Source organism: Mytilus trossulus, chromosome 8 (assembly GCF_036588685.1).
Source record: "Mytilus trossulus isolate FHL-02 chromosome 8, PNRI_Mtr1.1.1.hap1, whole genome shotgun sequence".
NCBI lineage: Eukaryota > Metazoa > Mollusca > Bivalvia > Mytilida > Mytilidae > Mytilus > Mytilus trossulus.
In genome coordinates, this window is record NC_086380.1 from 34,769,715 (window position 1) to 34,795,333 (window position 25,619).

At 31.7% G+C, this 25,619-nt stretch overlaps 1 protein-coding gene across 1 annotated transcript in view; it reads right to left on the bottom strand.

The window, feature by feature from the left end:
• Positions 1-7,114: 7,114 nt before the first annotated feature.
• LOC134680889 (transient receptor potential cation channel subfamily M member 3-like) overlaps positions 7,115-25,619 on the bottom strand; it is a 39,203-nt gene continuing 20,698 nt past the window's right edge. Inside the window, exons 17-26 of the mRNA XM_063540169.1 lie at positions 25,259-25,336; positions 24,504-24,644; positions 22,927-23,058; positions 21,563-21,808; positions 20,078-20,252; positions 19,642-19,795; positions 18,527-18,702; positions 15,351-15,483; positions 14,099-14,273; positions 7,115-10,200 (exon numbers count right to left, since the gene is read on the bottom strand). Coding sequence (XP_063396239.1) covers positions 9,640-10,200; positions 14,099-14,273; positions 15,351-15,483; positions 18,527-18,702; positions 19,642-19,795; positions 20,078-20,252; positions 21,563-21,808; positions 22,927-23,058; positions 24,504-24,644; positions 25,259-25,336 — 1,971 coding nt within the window. The 3' untranslated portion in view covers positions 7,115-9,639. The remainder of the gene's footprint in view (positions 10,201-14,098; positions 14,274-15,350; positions 15,484-18,526; positions 18,703-19,641; positions 19,796-20,077; positions 20,253-21,562; positions 21,809-22,926; positions 23,059-24,503; positions 24,645-25,258; positions 25,337-25,619) is intronic.

Sequence of the window (25,619 nt, forward strand, 5' to 3'; positions counted from 1 at the left end):
CCTATTAGAATCGAAATAATTCCTTCATGTCATGCTCTATGCTCATTTTAACATGGGTCGGCATTATATTTGACCACATTTTACACATCGTTAACGCTCCATGTAAAATATCGACAAATATAATGGCTACCCATGTTAAAATGAGCATAGAGCATGATATGAAGAAATTATTTCTTAATTAGAAGATTGTGAAGACCGTTTTCTGTTTGAAATATCAAAATCGATAAAAAAAAATTATTGACATCACATAAACAAGTTATGATAATCAGGAAGTGTAAATTTAGTTAATGATGAAATAAATTATCATGCACCAACATTTTTAAAAGAGGGATGCCCATTATGAATGGCATTGGATTTGTCTGAGTCAATAATCATAAACGTTCTGCAAACAAAAAAATATTGGATCATTAAACATGTTAGAAACTGTGAAAAATAACTTTAAGAAATTGTTTAAATATATTGAAATAAGTTAACTTTCAAATAAAAAAAAACCTGTATGATTTAAGATTTTGGAGTATTGGGACTTTATTGTACAATATTGGAAGATCTCTGAATATGTGTATTTTAATTGTAGTACACACATGATTTGTCATCAGTTATCTTTCTGTCAGTCATTTACATTTATGATTTACTTTACATCTTTAACATACAATACAGTGTGGTTTTTTTTCCGCTTGTATTTTCCTATTCAGTGAAAATTATAAAATTTAACCTGCTGATTGCTAACGCCAAAAAATAATGGATATACGGTATATCCAATTTACAATAAGTCTGATATAAACAATTTAAAATGCATATACTCATTGAAGTATATGAAAATTGCATGTGTATTCTAGTTTAGGCATCATCCAAATAAGGGCTGTTCCAGAAAATACTATGTCCCCCCCAGGGAAGGCAATTTTTTTAAATATTATGTGGGTGGTTGTATTTGAAATACCAAAATGCAAAGGGAGTGCTGTTCTAATTAAATTTTATTTCTGTGGGTGGTGGGGGTTAAAAAAAAGTGCCGTCCCTGGGGGGGACATAGTATTTTCTGGAACAGCCCTAACCATTGAGATGACCTCTGCAGACTGCTGATTGTCACATAATCTGATATAAACATAAAACATAAAGTTCTATAAATAGATGGTGACCTCATGCAATTGGACCTTTTTAGGTCTGTTTGATTTCATGTTATAGGTTTAAAAATAAGTTGATTATTGTTTTTAACTGTATAAGTAATATTATTTATGGATCACATCAGTCGAACAAAATGGTTCACCTTTCTGTCACTTTCAATGTTGACATTCTTTTCCTTTTAATGACCTAACTTATAATTCATGCGCAACCAATCTTTTAGTTTAGATAATGGGTTAAATTGAAGGTCACATGAATATGGATTCAATGAGGTCAAATTATTCACTTGCAAGTGAATAATTCATTAGCGATGTTAATTTTGACAAAACTAAACTAAATTGGCTGCTAAAAGCTAATTATTATTTCATTATTTCACTTTTATTAATGGATTAAAATAGAATCTTCAAATTTACAACAAATTCACCAGTGTAGAAATATCAATATCCTTTTTACCTAACTACCTTTTGAATAATCTCAATTGAGTTAGTATAGTTTTATGTTGTGAAGTGCACTTTTATGTATTTTTTGTTAAAAATTATGTTTTATGTTTAGACTCCAGTTTTATGGGAAAAAGCATTAATTGTTGACAATGTACTTGTTTGTAATGAATGTTTTAATATTAATGTATGTTATTTTTAAAGGCTACTTAACAGTTGAAAGCAAGATGATTATATCATTATTGACAAAAATTGTCATGAAACATGAATTTGTTTTTCTTCACTAAGGTCCCAACATATATACAAGTTTTATATAGATTAGACCGTTGGTTTTCCCGTTTGAATGGTTTTAAACTAGTAATTTTGGGGCCCTTTATAGCTTGTTGTTCGGTGTGAGCCAAGGCTCTGTGTTGAAGGCCGTACATTGACCTATAATGGTTTACTTTTTAAATTGTTACTTGGATGGAGAGTTGTTTCATTGGCACTCACACCACATTTTCCTGTATCAAAGTAACTGTTAAGTAACATATGCATGTGATATATCAACATTGTTTCATTTATTACAGTTATTCAAATCATGTATTGAAATTGGAAATAAAATTAAAAAGTTTTCTGTGCTTAAAGTGATTCTCTCGATATACCTTTTAATTTTGGAAACACTCGAGCCTCAAGCCCAAAAATTTGTAAGTCAAGGATGTGATTAAAATTCAATGTATAAAAAATACAGCTTAATCCATGTGAGGTAAAATTTGTCTCAGGAGATGGAATCTTAGTTTCTTAATAATTTTTAACTGGTGTATCTTACAATGCATACATTGGCCTCCAGTAGAGTACCACTTTGCGTCTCAGGTCTAGTTGAAATATTGCTTCAGATCACCAGGTCAGTTTTAAAGAAACTTAACAGTTTGAATATCTCAGTTTTGTTACACATCTTTATAAATAAGACGTCATGTCACAAGGTAGCCTGCCAGATCTATCCTTTCTGCCAAGTAATATCCAAAGAGAAATCTATTTCTTGCAAATATGACACAGAAAAAAAGAGGGTGATGGACCTGTAAATCAATAAATTAAACAGTGACCTTAATGAATTACAAGACATAAAATAGAACATATAACAGTCAGTACAACAAAAGCACACAAGTGACAATTGTATAGATGTTCTGGACCATATGAGTATTTGGACCGAATGCTCATATGGTCCAGAACATAGACATGAAAGAGTTACCAAAACAAAAACAAACACTTTTAAAGAATTTTTCCAGTTAGTGAAAGATGGCTCCTGGTGCTTTGGTCTTCTGTTTATGTAATCATGCTGTCCAACACAGTAATATCTATGACCATCTTATGGAGAAGATTTCATTCTGCAACTTTAGAAAAAGTAAAGTGAGACCAGATTTCAAATTTAGAAAAAAGAACCGAATCACCAAACTATGAAAGAGCTATTTGATGTTAATCCACAGGACAGACATATTTACGGTACATGTATTTGAGTGAAATTAAATCACTTCAGTTTGTGACAAAAGTTGCAAAATACAAGACAGGGATTACAATCGGGTGAAGGCCAGCATTAACTATATGTATAAAGTTCCATATTTCAGAAGTAAGGAGGCCTGAATGTTTCATACTTTGTATAAAGATATCTTAAGTTTCTGTCAGGCATATGTCCTTTGTCATTGAATTCATTTGCATGATTCATTTTTAGCTCACCTGGCCCGAAGGGCCAAGTGAGCTTTTCTCATCACTTGGCGTCCGGCATCCGGTGTCGTCGTCCGTCGTCGTCCGTCGTCGTTAACTTTTACAAAAATCTTCTCCTCTGAAACTACTGGGCCAAATTAGACCAAACTTGGCCACATTCATCAATGGGGTATCTAGTTTAAAAAATGTGTGGCGTGACCCGCCAAACCAACCAAGATGGCCGCCATAGCTATAAAATAGAACATAGGGGTAAAATGCAGTTTTTGGCTTATAACTCAAAAACCAAAGCATTTAGAGCAAATCTGACATGGGGTTAAATTATTTATCAGGTCAAGATCTATCTGCTGTCAATTTGTCAGATGAATCAGACTACCCGTTGTTGGGTTGCTGCCCCTGAATTGGTAATTTTAGGGAAATTTTGCTGTTTTTGGTTATTATCTTGAATAAATTGTATTATTATAGATAGAGATAAACTGTAAACAGCAATAATGTTCATCAAAGTAAGATATACAAATAAGTCTCATTACCAAAATGGTCAGTTGACCCCTTTAGGAGTTATTGCCCTTTAAAGACAATTTTTAACCATTTTTCGTAAATTTTAAATATCTTTTACAAAAATCTTCTCCTCTGAAACTGCTGGGCCAAATTAATTCAAACTTGGTCATAATTATCTTTGGGGTATCTTGTTTAAAAAATGTGTGGCGTGACCCGCCAAACCAACCAAGATGGCCGCCATGGCTAAAAATAGAAAATAGAGGTAAAACGCAGTTTTTGGCTTATTACTCAAAAACCAAAGCATTTAGAGCCAATCTGACATGAGGTAAAATTGTTAATCAGGTCAAAATCTATCTGCTCTTAAATTTTCAGATGAATCAGAGAACCCGTTGTTGGGTTGCTGCCTCTGAATTGGTAATTTTTACTGTTTTTGGTTTTTATCTTGAATATTATTATAGATAGAGATAAACTGTAAACAGCAATAATGTTCAACAAAGTAAGATTTACAAATAAGTCAACATGACCAAAATGGTCATTTGACCCCTTTATGAGTTATTGCCCTTTAAAGTCAATGTTTAACCATTTTTCATAAATTTTAAATATCTTTTACAAAAATCTTCTCCTCAAAAACTACTGGGCCAAATTAATCAAAACTTGGCCACAATCATCTCTGGGGTATCTAGTTTAAAAAATGTGTGGCGTGACCCGCCAAACCAACCAAGATGGCCACCATGGCTAAAAAAAGAACAATGGGGTGAAATGCAGCTTTTGGCTTATAACTCAAAAACCAAAGCATTTAGAGCAAATCTAACAGAGGTAAAATTGTTTATCAGGTCAAGATCTATCTGCCCTGAAATTTTTAGATGAATCAGAGAACCTGTTGTTGGGTTGCTGTCCCTGAATTGGTAATTTTAAGTAAATTTTGCTGTTTTTGGTTATTATCTTGAATATTATTATAGATAGAGATAAACTGTAAACAGCAATAATGTTCAGCAAAAGTAAGATTTACAAATAAGTCAACATGACCAAAATGGTCAACTGGGTCCCTAAGGAGTTATTGTCCTTTATAGTCAATTTTAAACAATTTTCATAAAATTTGTAAATTTTAACTAACATTTTCTACTGAAACTACTAGGCCAAGATCAATATAGATAGAAATAATTGTAAGCAGCAAGAATGTTCAGTAAAGAAAGATGTACAAACACATCACCATCACCAAAACACAATTTTATCATGAATTCAAATGCCTCCTTTGTTTAATCTTCACATAGACCAAGGTGAGCGACACAGGCTCTTTAGAGCCTCTAGTTATTGTTTAATGACTACTTGACTTTAATAAATTTTTAAATTCTCTTATTATAAGTAATAGGATTGCTATATTTGGTATGTGCATACCTTGCAAGGTCCTCATGCCTGTCAGACAATTTGCACTTCACCTTGACCTCATTTCATGGATCAGTGAACAAGGTTAAGTTTTGATGGTTAAGTCCATATCTCACATACTATAAGCAATAGGTCTGGTATATTCTGTGTATGGAAGGACTGTAAGGTGTACATGTCCAACTGGTAGGTGTCATTTGACCTTGACCTCATTTTCATGGTTCAGTAGTCAAAGTTAATTTTTGTGTTTTGGTCTTTTTTTCTAATGCTGTATGCAATAGGTCAACTATATTTGGTGTTTGTAAATATGTTTTGATCTATATGTCAGACATGCAGGTTTAATTTGACCTTGGCCTCATTTTCACAGCTCATTGCTCAGTGTTAAGTTTGTGTGCTCCTTAAACTATAAGCAGGCAAAAAGGTCAACTATAATTGTTGTATTGAAGTATTGTTGGCTTTACAGCGTGCCTGGCATGGTTCATCTTCCCTTGACCTTATTTTCATGGTTCATTGGTCAATGTTTAGTTTTCTTGGTTAATGTTAAGTTTATGTGACAATTATAACAAAGCTTTATATTAAGGACTATCAACATTATATCAATATTTAGTATGGCAAGACATTTCAGTGTGTGCACTCTTTGTTTCATGGTTTCTCTAAGGCTTTAAGCATGACATTTCATTTTGTCCAGAAATAATGTGTAAATGGACATTTTTGGTCCAATTATATTACCGTTCATTATTGTCCTGCCAGCGATGAAAGTCACAGTATACCAGACATAGGTTCAAGTACATGTATTACTGTCTGGTGGCTGCAGCATAAACTATTTGTTTAAAGCTTTACATTTAAGAAGATAGAAGACATGGATGCTTCATACTTTGTATACAGATACCTTATGTTACAAAGTTTCCCTCTGTTATATGTCCCTGACTTCATTTTCACTAATAAAAACTGGCTGCCACTAAATAGCCAAAAAGTGGCATTAAAACACCAGCAATCAATGTTTGAAAAACAAGAATGTGTCCATAGTACATGGATGCCCAACTCACACTATCATTTTCTATGTTAAGTCGACCGTGTTTGGGGTAAAACTCTAATTTAGCATTTAAATTAGAAAGATCAAATCATAGAGAACATGTGTTCTAAGTTTCAAGTTGATTGGACTTCAACTTCATCAAAAACTACCGTACCTTGACCAAAAACTTAAACCTGAAATTTGCACTATTATTTTTTATGTTCAGTGAACCATGAAATTGGGGTCAAAACACTAATTTGGCACTAAAATGAGGAAGATCATATGGGCACATGTGTACTGAGTTTCAAGTTGATTGGACTTCAACTTTATCAAAAACTACCTTGACCAATAAATTTAACCTGAAGCGGGACGAACAGACGGAAGGATGGACGGATGGACAGACAAACAAATAGATGCACAGACCAGAAAACATAATGCCCCTCTACTATCGTAGGTTGGGCATAAAAAATATTGTCATGTGAATTTCTCACTTTTTATAATATAAGATAAATACAGGTTCCTTGCTACATCTACATGTCAGTCAGACAGGGTTCACCTGACCTCAACCTCATTTCATAGATCAGAGATCAAGGTTTAATTTTATAATAAGTTTGTTTCTCAAATTCCTTATTCTTATGGTTAGATGGTCAATGCTAAGTTTTTGTGGTTTGGTCTGTTGTTCAAGTACTATAACCAATAGGTGAAATTTATTTGGTGTATTGAATTGTTGAAGGTTATGTATCAAATTCTGTGACACTCTGGCAAACATGACAAAAAACATGGACCGAAGTGGCTTCAATTCTCATGCAGAAATGATTGACAGACTCAAATTATTTACTACATTTTATTATTGGACGGATCATGTGTTAAACAAAACTGAGCAATGTATGAATTACAAAATAAATTCTTTATACAACAATTTAATCAAAAAGTTGATATGAAAGATAATAAGTAAATGTCAAAATAACAAAAATCACAACCAGAGTTATCACAATAAAATTATGGAATGTCATATGTAAAAATAAAGTTTAAAAAAACAAACAACAGTTGTGCGTATGTATAAAATGTAAAACTTTTTAGTTGAGTAAAAAAATGCCTCATATATACTCCATGCAAAATGATGCAGTATGCAGCTGACTGAGTACTCTAACACATGGTTCTAGATAGAATATGTCTGATATGGACTTTAAAGGGTTATTTTTTTCATATATAAATCTAAGGATTCAATATCATTTGAGGCCAAATTGAGGGATACCATTTTTCAATGGTTTTAGGAAATACACAAACTTAAAATTTTCTAAAGGCTTGTACACTGGGAAGGTCACAAAATCAAATATCCTCCACAAAAATAAATGAATCCACAGTAAACTTAAAGAACCCTGATGACACAATTTTCGAACTCTATTCATTATTTGATTTTTTTCAGCTAAACTTCTTTTTTCAAAACAAGTATACATAAATAAAATAATACAATGAAAGTGTGGTCATGTCAAAGAATGATTAAAAAGTATCTACTGTGTCTGTCATCTTTTAATCGCTAAAACACTTAACATTTGCAATTTGAATAACTAAAAAAATAAATGCTATCACAAATGATCAAATGTATATATATACATGTTGAAAAAGAGTTGATTCTGTCATTAAGAAATGGAATGAAAAATAGGATTTGATCACTAAATGTATCACATAATGTGTATCTCATAGAAATAATTGGATGGATGTAAGATTCAGTAATTTAAATCGTATTACAGATAAGAGAGGAATATCATCTATACAAATAAAATCATACCCTCCTAATACAAAAATCATATAAATCAATAAATATGAATGTTTTAAAAAATATGGATCATATAAAAAAATAAAATCTGAAGGACGAAATCATACACCTTTTTATATGTTTTTACAGGAAAACATACTCAATAAAAAACATGTAAAGGCAATAAACACATGAAAGTATAAAAAAACCATGGAAAGACAATATAAAATTTTCAAGTGTGAATCAATCACTTTGGCACAATCAGGCATACAAAACAGAATATTCCTGAGATTGCCAAGTCTACAAAATACAAATCAGAGCTTTGTTCAATTATTAACACTTTATATCAGTATACCAGCTTCACTGCTTAAACAGACCTTTTCAAGTGAAAAGGATTAATAAAATAAATTAAAGAAAAAACATGATGGAAATAGATTTATAAACAAAGATAAAACAATAAATGCATATTAAAACAATGAAAGTGATATGTGATAAATGCAAATGAGATAACAACCTCAGAGGTCAACATCTGACCTCCAACAATATAAAAATGTGACTTCTTCAGAATGAATGTAATTCATAATTCGTTTGACTCAAGTTTACAAAATTATATACAATTTTTATAATAAGTAGCCTAGGTTATTTTGGTTTCTTGCACTACAAAGTAATGCTTGTCCTAATGTATATTGTGCGTGTTTCAATAGACCAAATCACGGTTATTGATCCAATATTGAATAGGGCAGGTTCTTTATAAGGAAAAGGAATTCAAAATAGTAAAAAAACTGTCCTGTTTCAATGATGTTTCACATCTTTTTTGAAGTATTTTCACCTCATCATCAAAAACTGTCCCCTATTCAATAGTGTTGCAATAACCATGAAATGGCCTATTAAATAAGCAACTATCATATTTCCTGATTATAAAATTACTTCAATTCCAATAGATAAGTTGACGCAAAGTTAAGTAACTGAAGAATAAGTACCAACTTTTATATGAATATGTGTCTAGAGTAAACCATGCCCCTCTAGGAATTTCCTATGGGAATATGATTTCGGTATTCAATTGAAAATCTATTATCATAATGAATTGATATGTGAACTAAGTGATCAAAACTTCATGATAAACTAACATAACAAAAACTTATAGGGGTAATGGTAAGAATAATTTAATGAGGGAAAAATGCCAATTTTCTTTAATACCCTAATTTTTGATAAACAAATTAAAACTTTTATCTTCCTAGCCATATGATAATCTAAAATTGTTTACCAATTCTAAAAAAAAGCTACATCATATTACTATATTTGTGGAGTCCTATACTAATTATAACAAAATATGTATAATTTTATCTTAAATTGTGTTTGAAAAACTACAACTACATAATACACTAATCCTCATTTCATTCATTTATACATTCATTCACTCACACATCAGTCAATTGGATATAAATATTTCTAAGGCTAATGCCCATGTCTTTAAAAATAAATGTTAATTTATTCATAACTTGTCAAAAATTGATGCGTATGAAAACTTGAACAAATACCATTGTTCTTTTTATATATAATTACCAAAAAATAAAGGTAAAATTAAAAAATAAGTTTTAACAATTAACAATAATCTAAATGAATAAATAGGTATGAAAAATATCACATTAATTGTAAATGGTTGCTCAACCATTACAAAATGATTGAAAGTGAGTGTAACAACACTATGATCATATTATGGCCACTTACGCAAATCAGGTTTGGCACCGTTAATTTGAATCACTGTCATTTGTACGCGACCTTTTCTTTCTTATCTTTTGGCGTATTTTTGATCCTCTGTATTTCAGATCTTCTTCAGAGAAAGAATCTTGTGGTCGACTTCTACTCCTTCTTTTCTTTTTGACTTTATTAAAATTGTTCAAATCAGAATTATCATCTGAGTCATGTTGGATGTTCATACGAAGCGATCTTGATGGCTTCTCGTCATCACTATCAGAATCCATTGTCCAATTTTTTGTTGGTGATTTGCGTCTTGGAGCAATAGGTAACAAGGACGGAGCCATAGAATACTCTTCTTCCGATTGGTTTTCTTCCCAAAAATCAGCCACTTTTTTCTCAGCTTCTGGTTTCTGTATGTCTTTGTCTATGTTAAGTAATTTGTCTCCGTCATCTTTAGCCTTAAACAATTTGTCCTCAATTTCTCTAGCCTTAAACAACATGTCTTCCTCATCTTTAGCCTTTAACAACTTTTCTTCATCATCTTTCGCCTTCTTCTTTTTCTTCTTCTTGTGTTTTCTTTCTTTTTTGCCTTCTTCCTCTTTTTCTGTTGGCTGAATAAAAAAATATTGACATTTTAATCAAGGGTTTCTACATTTAAATTATATTTCTGATTTTTTGTTTTTAAGGCCACTTTTAAGCACTGCTTTTGGGCTGTCTGTTTTTATTGGTGGAGAAAACCCCTGACCTTTAATGGGAAAACTGACAAGTTTAGTCAATAATGATTGGAGTCGAGTGCACCCACATGAGCATGGTTGGAAATCACAACCTCAGTGTTGACTGGCTAAAGTTTACAGTAGTAACTATTTAGACCACTCAGCCAAAAAGGCCCCTCATTTCATTAATATACCGGTACTAAAAACTAGAGGCTCTAAAGAGCCTGTGTCCCTCACCTTGGTCTATGTGAATATTAAACATAGGAAGCAGATGGATTCATGACAAAATTATGTTTTTGGTGATGGTGATATGTTTGTACATCTTACTTTACTGAACATTCTTGCTGCTTACAATTATCACTATCTATAATAAACTTGGTCCAGTAGTTTCTGTGGAAAATGCAACCGGTAGTAAAAATCTACAAGTTTTATGAAAATTGTTAAAAATTGACTGTAAAGGAAAATAACTCCTTAGGGGGTCAATTGACCATTTTGGTCATGTTGACTTATTTGTAAATCTTACTATGCTGAACATTTTTGCTGTTTACAGATTAACTCTATCTATAATAATATTCAAGATAATAACCAAAAACAAAAAAATTTTCTTAAAATTACCAATTCAGGGACAGCAACCCAACAACCGGTTCTCTGATTCATCTGAAAATTTCAGGGCAGATAGGACTTGACCTAATGAACAATTTAACCCCATGTCAGATTTGCTCTAAATGCTTTGGTTTTTGAGTTATAAGCTAAAAACTGCGTTTTACCCCTATGTTCTATTTTTAGCCATGGCGGCCATCTTGGTTGGTTTGGCGGGTCACACCACACATTTTTTAAACTAGATACCCCAAAGATGATTGTGGCCAAGTTTGGATAAAGTTGGCCCAACAGTTTCAGATGAGAAGATTTTTGTAAAAGATATATAAAATTTACGATAAATGGTTAAAAATTGACTTTAAAGGGCAATAACTTCTAAAGGGGTCAACTGACCATTTTGGTCCTGATGACTTATTTGTAAATCTTACTTTGCTGAACATTATTGCTGTTTACAGTTTCTCTCTATCTATAATAATATTCAACATAATAACCAAAAACAGCAAAATTTCCCTAAAATTACCAATTCAGGGGCAGCAACCCAACAACTGGTTGTCTGATTCATCTGAAAATTTCAGGGCAGATAGATCTTGACCTGATAAACAATTTTACCCCATGTCAGATTTGCTCTAAATGCTTTGGTTTTTGAGTTATAAGCCAAAAACTGCATTTTACCCCTATATTCTATTTTTAGCCATGGCGGCCATCTTGTTTTGTTTGGCGGGTCACGCCACACATTTTTTAAACTAGATACCCCAATGATGATTGTGGCCAAGTGTGGTTTCATTTGGCCCAGTAGTTTCAGAGGAGAAGATTTTTCTAAAAGTTAACGACGACGGACGACGACGCCGACGCCGGACGCCAAGTGATGAGAAAAGCTCACTTGGCCCTTCGGGCCAGGTGAGCTAAAAAGTGTATTTGGATGGGTTCAAATCATGTGGTATTTATGATACTGCTACAGATAGTGTCATAATACATGTAACATATGTGGAAAAAACACTCGTACATGAAAATCAGTTCAATTGAGGTCTGGTGCTGGCAGGTCAGTAACTGCTACTGCTAAAGTCCTTTGTTAATTTATGCATCACTGTCATTTTGTTTAGTTTCTTTTGTTACCTATTCTGAAATCTGACTCGGACTTCTTTTAAACTAAGTTTACTGGTCCGAGTACACAGTTATTTCGTAGTGCATTTCTTTTAGACAATAAATGAAAATTAAAAAAATCCCACCTACGCTTTCTCAATAATATTTTTACAGTCTGTTGTACTACTTTTGGGACAAATTATATCAAAATTATAGAAAACTTCATCAGCTCTAACTCAAAATATAGACAATTTTATGTTAAGGGGGTCATGAAATCTTTTGACAGCTTCTGAAGTGCTAATTTTTGACCTTTTTCAGCTGGACCTTATCACTACTTTACATTAATATTTATAACCCAAATTTTTTAACAGTGTCATTTCACCCCCCAACTTGCTATATGAGGCATAACACATGGAGAAATAAATTTGGAAGGGGTATAACAAAAATTGACAAGTATCACACTGTCCACACTAAGGATTATATTCGTGGACAACGAAAATCAAAGGACGATAACTGTGTACTCAGACCTACTGTGTGAATTGCTGTGTGTTTGTTTTTTCAATTTTGGCATGAGGTATAGGGGTTGGTTGAGATCAAACATTTTAAACCTGCCATATTTTGGAGCCTGTCCCAAGTCAGGAGCCTATGGGCTGTGTTAGTCTTGTATGATTTTTAATTCCAATTCATTTATATATTTTGGGGGTTAAGTATGATATCTATTATCACTAAACTAGTACACATTTTTGTTTATGGGCCAGATAAAGCACGCCTATGGGTGAGGATTTTTTTTGCTGTGTTGATTACCAATTGGTGGCCTGCAGCTGTTTTCTGCTCATTGGTATGGGTTGTTGTCTCTTTGACATATTCTCCATTTCGGCCTTCTTTTACTTTAAGGGTCCTTATACTTTACAGGTAGGGTGCATTCATATCTATACTGAACGACTTTAGACTTTAGAAACGCAACACTAGATTATTTTTATGTTATTTTTGAATGAATGTGTCACCGTCAAAAGTGATGACTGCCTGTTACAAACACCAAAATGATTGTCAGAAAGTTCAACAAATTCTGTCTGACATGTTTTAGGTTCTGTTTTACAACTTCTGATTTTGCATTTGTTCAACCCATTAATTGGTTTGGGCAATAATGCGGTTGGAACTTGAGGACTTTACAGGTTTTCCTTTAGGCGATTCTTTGTCAATTCAGTTGATGGGAAACATTTATGGCATGAATCTGTACTCAATGGCACTTGGCAATTTGATTAGCAGTTGACGTTGCTGCCGTAAACATGTCTTGCAAATGACATTGCGTATTCAAATTATGTTGACGTTTTGTTGTCACTACACCTTGATCTGTTCATTGATGGCCAGAAACAAATCTGGTCTACTTGTGTCGTTGTTGGAAGAACAGTAAGACAAGTTTCTGAAGTCCCAAAGTATGGTTGCAGCACGTTAATGTTTTCATGTTTGCAGTATTCTTAAGGGTTAATTCAGTTTTTTATTTCTCAGTCTTGGCAAAATGGAGATGTAAATTTAAAACTAAATTAAGTGAGGCAAAAGATTGAAAGAACTGTTTCACAAAGCAAAAATAACTGAAACAATCTTTCATGGGTCCAAAATTTCGTTTTAAGAAATTCGTGCGACTTCAATAATTCAGTATGTTCAATAACCACAGGTAAGTCAGATTTTGATTTTTCGTAAGGAGAAAGAAGTATGATAAGCATGAACAGAAGTTATAAGAGAATCAAACAAGATTTGGTTAAAAAAATCAACAAAATGAGTGTTGCGTTTCTAAAGTCGTTCAGTATATGTTTAGGTTAGGGAATGTTCTATGTTAGGGTTAGGTTTTAGGGTTAAAATTAGTGTAAGGGTTAGGTATGGGTTAGGCATAGGTTTTGGGTTAAGGATAGCACAGCTCTATAAGGGTTGGGACCCCTAAAGTAAAAGAAGGCCCATATTTTCATTCTCAATTTGATGTAATACTAAGCTAAACAGCAGATTACAGTGCACTCATTATTATTGGTTGAGCACCAATTTTCATGTATCTTTTTAGAAACAGGTGGATCACAAATAAATGAACCCACAGAAACTAATGACAAAACATGTATATACAAATTATTACCAAATTTTCCTTTATAGATCCAGTTTTGGATAACTGTCTGTGAAGAGTAGCCTCCCCTACTGTCTTTGGTCTGTATAAAGTTTCAAATCCTGCCTTGGAATTTTCTCTGTCTACTGTTGCAGCGGGATCATCATCTAAAAAGTCCTCTTTTATCATCTTGTACAACTCATCAATTCTGTAAAAATAAAGTCAATAAAATTTAATACCACATAGTTTTAACACATAAAACATCTTTTTCCCGAATGAGAGCTACCCAATTATACTTACCACCTGATTTGCACTTACATGACAGGTGGCTTACGTGCAGCAGGATCTGCTAACCCATCCTGAGCACCTGAGACACACTTGTTTGTGTTTGTGTTGCTCAGTCTTCAGTTTTTGATGCTGTGTACTGTTGTTTGTCTATTGGTCATTTTTTTCCTTCTTGTCATAGCATTATCAGTTTGACTTCTGAGTTTGACACTTCCTTTCGTATCTGCTATCTTTCTTTTAACTCACATCATCTAAATAGCTTTGAAACCAGCCAAATTACCAAATAGTTAACTTTATATTTCGCCTTAATTTAGTAATTTTTTGAAAATTGTATTTAATAATTTAGTCTCAAAATCTTTCTTATTTCTTATAGATTAAATTCAAAGTCACCTCTTTCATATTTTACATTTTACAGATATGAATTATGGACCACCTTTATATATTTTTGACTTATTGATATCAATTTGACCATATGTAAATAATGTCATGGATCACTGTAAATTCTGCAATTATTATGATTTTTAATTATTGCGAAAAATGCAATAGGGTTATAATCGCAATAATTTAACCTCACATTTTATTATTTTTGTTGTTGAATAAACCGAACACATTTTTCTCCTTTACACAAAAATTAAATTTGCATTTTAGTTGGATATGACAAAATCCCAATAATAAACACATGCAATAATTTCTGAATCTACAGTATTCTGTGAGTGAGTTTGTCTTCTTTTTTTTTTCTTCAAGAGAGAATGGAGTTCTAAGGTAAATTGTTAAAAATGGATTTTGCTGAGTGTGTTGTTTCTTACTTAAATCAGGCCATGGTTTTTTTTCTCATTTGAATTGTTTAAAATTTGTCATTCACTATACTTTGAGAGTTTACTTTATAATACAGCATGCAGGTTGGTCATTGTTGAATATTTTTTTTTTAGATAGCATCAGTATAGAAAGCAAAGTTTTCTTTATATAATCAACCAAACACAACAGGAAGATTAATCCATACCTTTTCTGCATACTAAGGATACTAATATCTGTAGAACTTTTAGCGTCTGCTTTCTTTTTCCTTAAGTAGTTAGATAATTGTTCTTTCTCAAACAGCTGTAAATATTCTAAATGGCGAGAACCATATTGGCGACCTGAAAATAAAATGGGTAAATGTAAACACTTAAATGACTGTCTTCTTATGGTTAGACTATGATAATGAGCTACTCTCATCACTTGGTGTCTGTTGTCGTCTGCTTTTTAACACAACAATCTTCTCCTTATAAACTTCTAGGCTAAATGCAACCAAAATGGACCATTATTATCCTTAGAGTACAATTGTGAAAATATCAGAATGTGATGTCTTATTATTGCGATTCTCTAGCTACCAGTTTCATTATTCGCAATAATAAAAAAACTCATAATAATTGAATTTACAGTATTATGAACAGATTTTTTCTGATGATTATAATTGATCAGACATATGCTACAAATGATATCTAATGACACACTAAAGATAGGTGTTTGAATAAAAATCTTTATTGAATATTTCAACAGACAATAATTCAATTTAAAACTGATTTGACCCATTCCCCATTTTCGTTCTCAATTTTAAAATTTATAACCTTTTTTTAGATATTAAATCACAAATTGTAATATTGATTCTTGAAAAATAAATTAAAATCAAAGAGCACTCAACATTTCCAAACTGTGTTAGTTACTTTAAATTTTAGGCAGTTCCATATTAAAGTCATAAGAAACCTCAAATCAAAAAAATCATGCATATGTTTTTTTACAACTCAATGAATAGTTTTCATTATAAAACAGTGGCGGATCCAGAACTTTTCCTAAGGGGGGGGCCCCCTCTGACTGACCTAAGAGGGGGCCCGCTTCAGTCATGCTTCAATGGTTCCCTGTATAATCAACTAAATTTTTCCCATGAAAGGGGGGCCTGGGCCCCCCCTGGATCCGCCTATGTAAAACTTATGTATATATACTTTTTTCTGAAGAAAATTCTTTAATTTATTAATATTTAGAAGAAGTTTACTTTATTTTCATTGCTTCCTTCCGGGAAGCAATTCTCCAACAGGTGACAATCTTTAAACTTTGACTTCAAAACACGAACTTTAATTACCTGCCATGTTTTCACAACGACCGATGGAAAAAAAAATTGACGAGTATACGAAATTTACAAAAAAAATATAAATTCGTGCACAGAAGACTTAGTTTATGATGTTTGTATGCATTGGTTCAAGAATTGAAAGAACATTATTTTTCACCGGTTACTCTTTCCTTATGACTTTAATATTAATCAGCAAAAAGTTATCTAGTATTTCTAGTCTAAAATACATAATCATGTTCTTCCAAAAATAAGTGAAAAGGAGAGAATGTTTATGCTCACTAATACCATTAAATATCATCAAAGAATCACAATTTGTCTAGCATTGTTATCAACCAGTATAGACAACTTTTGACTTAAGGAACTTTCCAGTAAATTTACTATGGGACAATGCTGATGTTATAACCTCACAACAAGAAAAAAATTTTGGATGACACCATTAATGCTCATAGACCTTACTTAGGTGAACCTATGTAACTCATTCATAAAAATCTTCTTAGGATTGGTGTATAAGCAGACAAACTCAATAAATTCTGTTTATCGTTGTAATTGTGGTCTTTTTATTTAGACATTCTGTTTATGCTTGTTTTCCCTTAAGGATTCCTTATAAATTCTGCTCTCACATTGAAGCTCAGCTGACAAGTTCTATTTTATTTGCACAAAGCAGTGATACAAGAATTACAGTGACTGAGCAAGGCAGAATGAGAGAGAACTAATATAATTGTTACTATGTCAAAGTCAGTGATACCATTGTAAAAAATACACAATTACTAACAAAAATCTGTAAGAAGGGAATACAAAAGACAACAAAACACTCAGAAACTCTATTTGTTTTGTTTGGTTTTGGAAGAGGTCTTATTCAGGAGCCTGTAATTCAGTGGTTGTTGTTTGTTTATGTGAAACATATTTGTTTTTTCATTCTTTTTTTTTATAAATAAGGCCGTTTGTTTTCTCGTTTGAATTGTTTTAACACTGTCATAGCGGGGCCTTTTATAGCTGACTATGGGGTATTGTCTTTGCTCATTGTTGAAGGCCAAACAGTGACCTATAGTTATTAATGTCTGTGTCATTTTGGTCTTGTGGATAGTTGTCTCATTGGCAATCATACCACATCTTCTTTTTTATATTGTATCACTGTGGACTATAACATTATGATGTAGTTTATAAGTCCAGGGCAAAGTGTTTAAACTTATTAAGGTCAGGTCAACAAATTTGATGTCACAGAGCCATGATAGGCAAATTTAATGACGAACTAACAAGGTGATGCAGGCAGAGGGGATATTGATTAAATCATTTTCACTAACACTCGCATATCAAAACGTTAAAGCTTTAATATGTAAAATTAAGATTATGAATTAAGTAGTCAACACATGTTATTATATCTTATATTACCAGAAATCAGCTTACCCTCTGAAAATTGAAAACAAAATGTCAGACCTGTATACGTACTAGCTTTTGAACACTTTAAATTAAAATTAAATAGAAGAAAGCAACAATTTTTAATTCTAACAATATTGATCATGTTTTGTTTTCATTTCCTCGTGTATGTGTTTTAATTTTTCAGCTTATTGCATTTATTGTAGTTACTATGATACACATCGTAGCCAAACTTTTATCTTCTGTCACTCATACTTTTAAAATGCTTTTTCAAGGGTTGGACACCACAAGCTATTTTATATAAAGTTAAAAGGATGGAAAACTATACAAATCTGCTTCAAATGAAAATGAAAGTATGTTATTTGTTAGTTTTAATTTCAGCAATGTGTTTTATATATATTCTGATTAAAGATTGTGTTTTATTGTTTTATACATTCCCAAATCCAGATAAGGCAACACTTGTTTGTATCTAACCACCTATAATTTTCATTTTTTTCATTTGTAACAGATTTGTAATTGATTTTCACGCTTTTAACCCACAGAAAAAATATCATTTCTGTCTAACCTTCCAATACATTTTTTCCCCTGAAAAAGTGCCCTCAGGTGAAGTACCGCACAAGGTTATACAATATAATATCTGAACTTAATATTTTACTTTTCTGTAAGGGCAGTCCATTATCAACTATATACTATATAAATACCTTTAGCTTTCCTGCAGCAGGTATGTCTGAAGACCCATTTAACAACAAGATAGATATGTATAAAAATACTGAGTGGTGGTACCAGGGAAGCTTTTGTATCAAACTCCATCACCAACATATACATCTGATACTTCCAAATTCGGTTTGAATTAACCTCAACTTCTTGGAAAACATTACTGAAAGGTAATAAAGTGTAAAATTTCAAAACTTGATAATATGGTTCTTCTAAATTCTATAAGAAGGTATACTGGTGAATGGTGATTCTGTTGATTTCATGCGTACCAAATTTTGTCATGAATATTCAATTTCATATATAATTTAACCAAAGTCTGCCTACATGTCTATAAAAGATCTGTACATTTAATTTCAAGGCATGGTTCACCTTTAGAATTTTTTTTAAAGAAAATAATATTAGTATTCTACTTTTAATAAATCCACAGTATTACTGATCATGAAATGTAAATTGTATGAAATTGTAAGACTCTATCAAGTCTATCTGATACAAATAAATTCCAGACCTATCTTCTATTTCAGGAAAAACAGGACTGAACAGTTTCAAAAAGTAAAATAACTTTATTTCCATCTCCTGAAATAAATTAGGACTATATTCCATTAAAATGTATGTTGGAGGGTAGGAAGGGAAGTTTAAATATTGAATGTGGGTCATTGGTCTATTTCTGTATGCGTTTATTACCATTATCCAAAATTATCTAGAAATGGTTCTTGGTTATAGATATATTTTTTAAATCCATTCCTACCCTCCCACATAAATGATAATGGAAAAGCCCTTACCACAATGTAAATTGCCACAAAAAGCCACATTTAAGTGTATGGAATCACTCATAGGTGGTGGAAAGGATGCTTTGAACGATATAAGAAAACTATGTTGTATGTTCCAGATCATGTGTATTTGGACCTTTTTTAGGATTTTTTTTTAAAGGTTTAAGTACTAGTGAGCTAATATAAAGAGCACATGTCTTCAATATATAAGAAAAAGGGCTTTGAAATCAGATAAAAGGAGGGCACCGTTCCCTTTTCAACCAGTCTTAGCTAAAACTGTCCATACAAAATAATAATACAAACATGTACCCAAAAATCACTAAATTGAGTTTTACCTGAAAATGGCTATCAGTAAATTAAGCAACAGTACATTTCCAATCATCAAATAAGCTGCTAAGAATACAGGTACCAGCCAGTGATATGTTCTACAGAAAGACACATCAGAAACGCCACCAGTAGTATTAAGTAGTGCCCTACATTGTTCGTCGTCTACAAAACAGAAAGTTGTGTTCTTTACAAGTGACAACATCAGGCAAGGTCGCCTTTTCGCAGGCATCTCAATTGAAAATTCAGAAAAAATAAAGAATATTCAACGTCATAATTAAATTTCAATAACTCATTTGCTAAGTGTAAGAACAAACATTTCACTATAAAAGATGAGAAATATTTTTCTCACAGCTCAAGAAATATGAAAATAACACCTTCAATATATGTTCAAGAAACATGTTTTTGTACATTATGAATCTACTCAAAAATTGTATTATAACGTACCATCTATTTCTTCTAAGAACAGCTCTCCGTAAAACTGCCAGTATGGGAAGTATATAACATCTCTAAGGATCTTCCAATCAGATTGTCTCTGAAGATGCATCAATCCTTGACTAACTACCCCATAAGATACTAAGAATATAGACAACACTAAAATAAACATCACTAATTCCAACATCTGAAAAATAAGTGTAAAACTTAATGCTATGGCAAGGGAAAACATTAAAGTTACTATTAAAATTTTACATAATTTGAAAAATATAATTCAAATCAAACAAGAATGTGCCCGAGGTAATGAATGCCCCCCCCCCCTCCATTCCCTCTCCAAACACAAGCTTGCTTATGTTAGATGAGTGCATATAATGTTTCTTCTACTTTTTAAATTTTAGTTTTACGCATTGTGTACAAGTTTCATAAAATAAATTGACCAGTTTCCGCTTTACAAAGACGTTAAAGATGCAGAAATAAAAAGGGGAGAAACTTTATGGGTAAAACTTAGCATACTACTTTTAAATTATGTATAATTACTACCAATTTCTCCGTCAACAAAATAATGGATACTTTAATCATAGCATGCTTACTTATTATTTATTTTTATGATTTGGTTTGTAACATATTTGATTGGTTTACTAGTTAACATAGTTGGTAGTATTCTAATTTCACAATTTTGTTAGTCACAACATGCTTGTAATTATTGTAAATTCAGCATTGATTGTATGCATTTATAATTGTGATTTTTTAACAAATAAAAATTATGTACGACTAATTACTATGATTTACGGAAAATCTGCATACTGATACATGTATTGGTTAACAGAATGTACGTTCTAATTATTGGATTACTCACCCAGTCATGTCGGGTTGTTGTCTCTTTGACACATTCCCCATTTCCATTCTCATTTTTATACTATTCACAATCATAAAAACCCGGAACTTGTTAATTATTCGCAATATTAATTATGTGGAAAACAAAAGGGTCTGGAGTGGTGTAATTTTTAATCTACACCATTGTCCTATATCATTTATACATAAAGTTGGATTCTTTGATTTGTCATTTTTACCAGATGACGGCTGACAAATTGAACCTTGTTATTTTAGTATTATAGATCTTTTTTTGCATTTCGTTTAAGTCTTATCATACTTATATTTTTTTTTAACATCACAATAACTTTTAAATGAAGGATCATATACAGAGATTCTTATTAGGTGAGAACAATATAAACTGTTTGATGACCTCTAGATGTCTGTTGGTTATTTTTGCCATTGGGTTGCTGTCCTAATGAGGTTTACCCCATATCTCCTTTTATTCAAATCTGTGGTGGATCCAAAGAGATTAAAGGGTGTTTTAATCACCATAAAAATCTCATGTTTTCTCATGTATATAAAAATTTAGTATAAAACTGTTTTGTTTATCCAATTTTTGAGAAACACGCCCCCTTTCTAAGACCCTTGATCTGCATCTGCATATCCTTATAAAATGTAACATACCATTTTTTTAATCATCACCATTTTAGGTCCTAATCTGCTATTCACAGTATAAACTTCCAAAACTCTTATGTAAAATACAACAGCATTGATACAAAATATAGACTTGGCTTCCATAGCTTTACTTCCTTCAAAATGCATGACAAATGCTATTACAGCTAACACACAGTTCCCAATGTCTAGAAACTTTAACAGTCCAAACCAGTCTCTGATGGTACCCTTAAGTGTGGGGGATGGAAATGCCAGACACTGAAACAAACAAAAAATCTCTAAATGTTAATAAATGCTATGTATAGAATATTTACTATTTTTACATGCTAACATGGCACTATTGGTTTCATGATGTGCTAGTGACCATATTACATAAATATGGGCCATTCCTACTGCAAATGTTTGCACCTGTCCTAAGTCCGGAATCTGATGTACAGTAGTTGTCGTTTGTTTTTGTAATTTATACGTGTCTCTCGTTTTTTTATATAGATTAGACCATTGGTGTTTTCCCGTTTTCAAGAGTAGTTTTACTCTAGTAATTGTTTGGCCCTTTATAGCTTGTTGTTTGGTATAATTCATTGCAATCCATGTAATAATTTCCTTTAAATGTGGATGGCTGAAGAAAATTTGTTTTTAATTGGAAAATTCACAAACAAAATTTTCTACTATATATATATGTTCCTAACCATAGGAGTATTTGGACTATACATGTATGTTGATGACCATCTGTGTATGGTTGGACCATATGAATATATACTTGTTTGGTTATTAACGGGAAGGACATATGAGTAATTGGACTATATAGGTATTTTTTTCAATTATGTATAAAAAATGTTTTAAAATTACAATTGACTTTATCTATAAAAAACAATGATGGTTACATGAAGTCTTCCCAAAACGACACAAGTTACAAGTTGAAACCCTCTGTTTTTCACATTTTATATAAATCTACATGTATCTGTTATCTGTCCTCTAGTGTGTCAATTATCAGACCTTTTACCCTGTCAACTTTTTGTCAGATAGTTTAGGTGGTACCTAACACTACAGGGAGATAACTATGTGAAGTCAGCTAAACGTTTTAATTTCATTGTGTTGTAAAAGGAATATTAAGCTTCTCAATGATCAAAATTAGTGTTTGTCAAACTGCTATATAACCAGTGTAATTTTTCTGACAAAACGGTTGGTTCAAAATTTTTGAATTTTTATATTTTTTGTTCAAGGGTCAAAGTAAATTCTATGACAAAATTTTATGAAAATTAAATGAGCCAAATTAATTTTAGTGAAAGTGTTGGGTACCACCTTAACCAGAGTATTTCTTGTTTTACAGTTCATTAAGATATTTTTGAAGTCAACAGTTTTTATTTGAAGCTACTTACAGTATATACATTGTCTATTATGAATGTAAATATCCATATAATACACACAACTTCTATAGGGGTAACATAAGCTGTCCGAAACTCCACTAGTACAAAATATGTAAATAGCACCAGAAATACCAAATACATCAACTGAAAAACAAATATAAAATATGCAAATAACAACTCATACAACATTACATAAAAATAATTACATAATTACATATCAAACATGGGAACTTAACATAAACTAGAGGCTCTCAAGAGCCTGTGTCGCTCACCTGTTACTGTATTTACTGATGTTAATCATCTTGGTTGGTAGGTGGGGTCATTTGACACTTTTTTTTTAAATAGATACCCTAGTAATGATTTAGGCCAAGTTTGGTTAAATTTGGCCAATAGTTTTAGATAAGAAGATTTTTGTACAAGTTACAAAAATGACGAAAAGTTGTTCAATATTGACTATAAAGGGCAATAACTCCTTAAGGGGTCCTCTTACAATTTTGATCATGTTGACTTATTGGTACATCTTACTTTGCTGAACATTATTGATGTTTACAGTTTATCTCTTTCTATAATAGTATACAAGATAATAACCAAAAACTGCAAAATTTCCTTAAAATTATCAATTTTAGGGCAGCAACCCAACAACAAGTTGTCCGATTCATCTAAAAATTTGTGAGGGAATAGATCTTATTCTGATGGACATTAAAATCTTGAGAGATTTGCCCTAAATGTCTTAGTTTCAAAGATATAAATCAAAAACTGCATTTTACCACTATGTTCTAATTTTAGCCATGTCAGGCATTTTGTTTGGAAGGCGAGGTCATCGGACACATTTTTTAAACTATATACCACAATGATAATTGTGGCCAAGTTTGGTTAAATTTGGCCATGTAGTTTCAGAGAAGAAGATTTTTGTAAAAGTTTACGGACGACGGACGCAGGACGAGGGACAACGAACGCCAAGTGATGAGAAAAGCTCACTTGACCTTTCAGGTCAGGTGAGCTAAAAACAAATACCAAAAATATGTTAATAACATCTCCAACATCAAAATATATAAACTGAAACACAAATACAAAATAATTATTAATAGAATAGATAACATTAAAATAACATAAACTGAAAACCATTTGATAAAAAAAAGTAAATACCACCAGAAACTTTAAATACATCAACTGAAAAACATTTACAAAAACTTCTAAGTTAATCAATAACTGCACATACTTTATCTGAAATACCAATTAAAAAGTAAAATCACAAAAATACTGAACCTAGAGAAAAATCAATTTGGAAAGTCCATAATCATATGGCAAAATCAAATAACAAAACACATCAAAAAGGCATAAATTTTTTTTAAAATCAAATGAACATTTGAGGTGGTACCTGTATATAACATTATGCCTGGAAATAAATAAAAGGATGTTTCTCAAAATTCTTATATGTAGTGCTAATATTATAATAAATATCCGCTATTTTTGACACTTGCAATAAATGTTAAGTAGTAAATTAAACCTATGAATTGAGATTTGATAAATATTGCGTTTGAATAATAAAAAAAGTACTGGTTTTATTTCATGTAATTACATAAACTTACGGAGTGGTAAGTAAACTTTGCTATTGGTGAAGTAAGAAACGTCAGGAATTTATAGGTAGGCGACATCTTGTTGTCTCCAAGTTTGTCTATATCAAGAAGTGGTGTTGCTGCCAGGAAGGGGAACAAACTCACCAGAAATACCTGTATAATTGATAAATGATCACATTAAAAACCTAAAAAAAAATACTTTAACATAGAAAGATACAGTAAAAATTTTGGTATTTACTGGGTTTGTTTCTTCTGTAATTTCAATAGATATTTTTTTTGCACTGTAGTTAAATTAGCGCATTAATCATAAGTTGCCCTTTACATTTAAATAGTGTTTATTCAGAAATTATTGCCATAGATATAAAAAGATGTGGTATGAAAGCCAATGAGACAACTCTCCATCAAAGTCACAATTTGTAAAAGTTAATATTATAGGTTAAAGTACAGACTTCAACTTTGAGTCTTGTCTAACATCTTACAGCAAGCCTCGTTTGTATTAATGCAAAAAAATGGGACGAAATAAGGCTGTTTTGCATTAAAAAAAAGTGATTTTCCTTCATCAAATTTCTGCTATCACATTTATAAGATTACAAATTTTTGCCAGTTGCCGAGGATTGGTGACAAATTTCATGTGGATAGTAGCAATAGAGCACAGAAATTATTATACATTTTCTGTATATAATGTAATGTATCATGTTTTTTGATAGATTGCATTGAGGATTCATAAAAAATTTTTAACGTCGATTTAAAAAAATGTTCAGAATTACCTTTTGCCAGGATGACCCTATTCCCCTCTTCCATGTTGAACTGATAGAGTTCTGGCAAACAACTGATGCCAAAAAAGTCTGCAAAAAAAGAATAAAAAAATTTGAAAAGAAATAATGTAAATTGTCTAAATAAAACTTTTCAACCTTAGAATAAATGTCATGTGGAGTCAATGGCTTTGACACAGTAACATAACAGTACAAAATTAATAATGTTTAACTTAACATGCTTATAAGTATAATGATAGCTGTAACATAATCTTTTTATATAAACTCTAATTTGTTGATTGTCTGAATTTGGTCCAGATTGGGTAAATTCTATAGCACTGGTCATTGATAAATCTTTATGAAGTCATTTGCTATG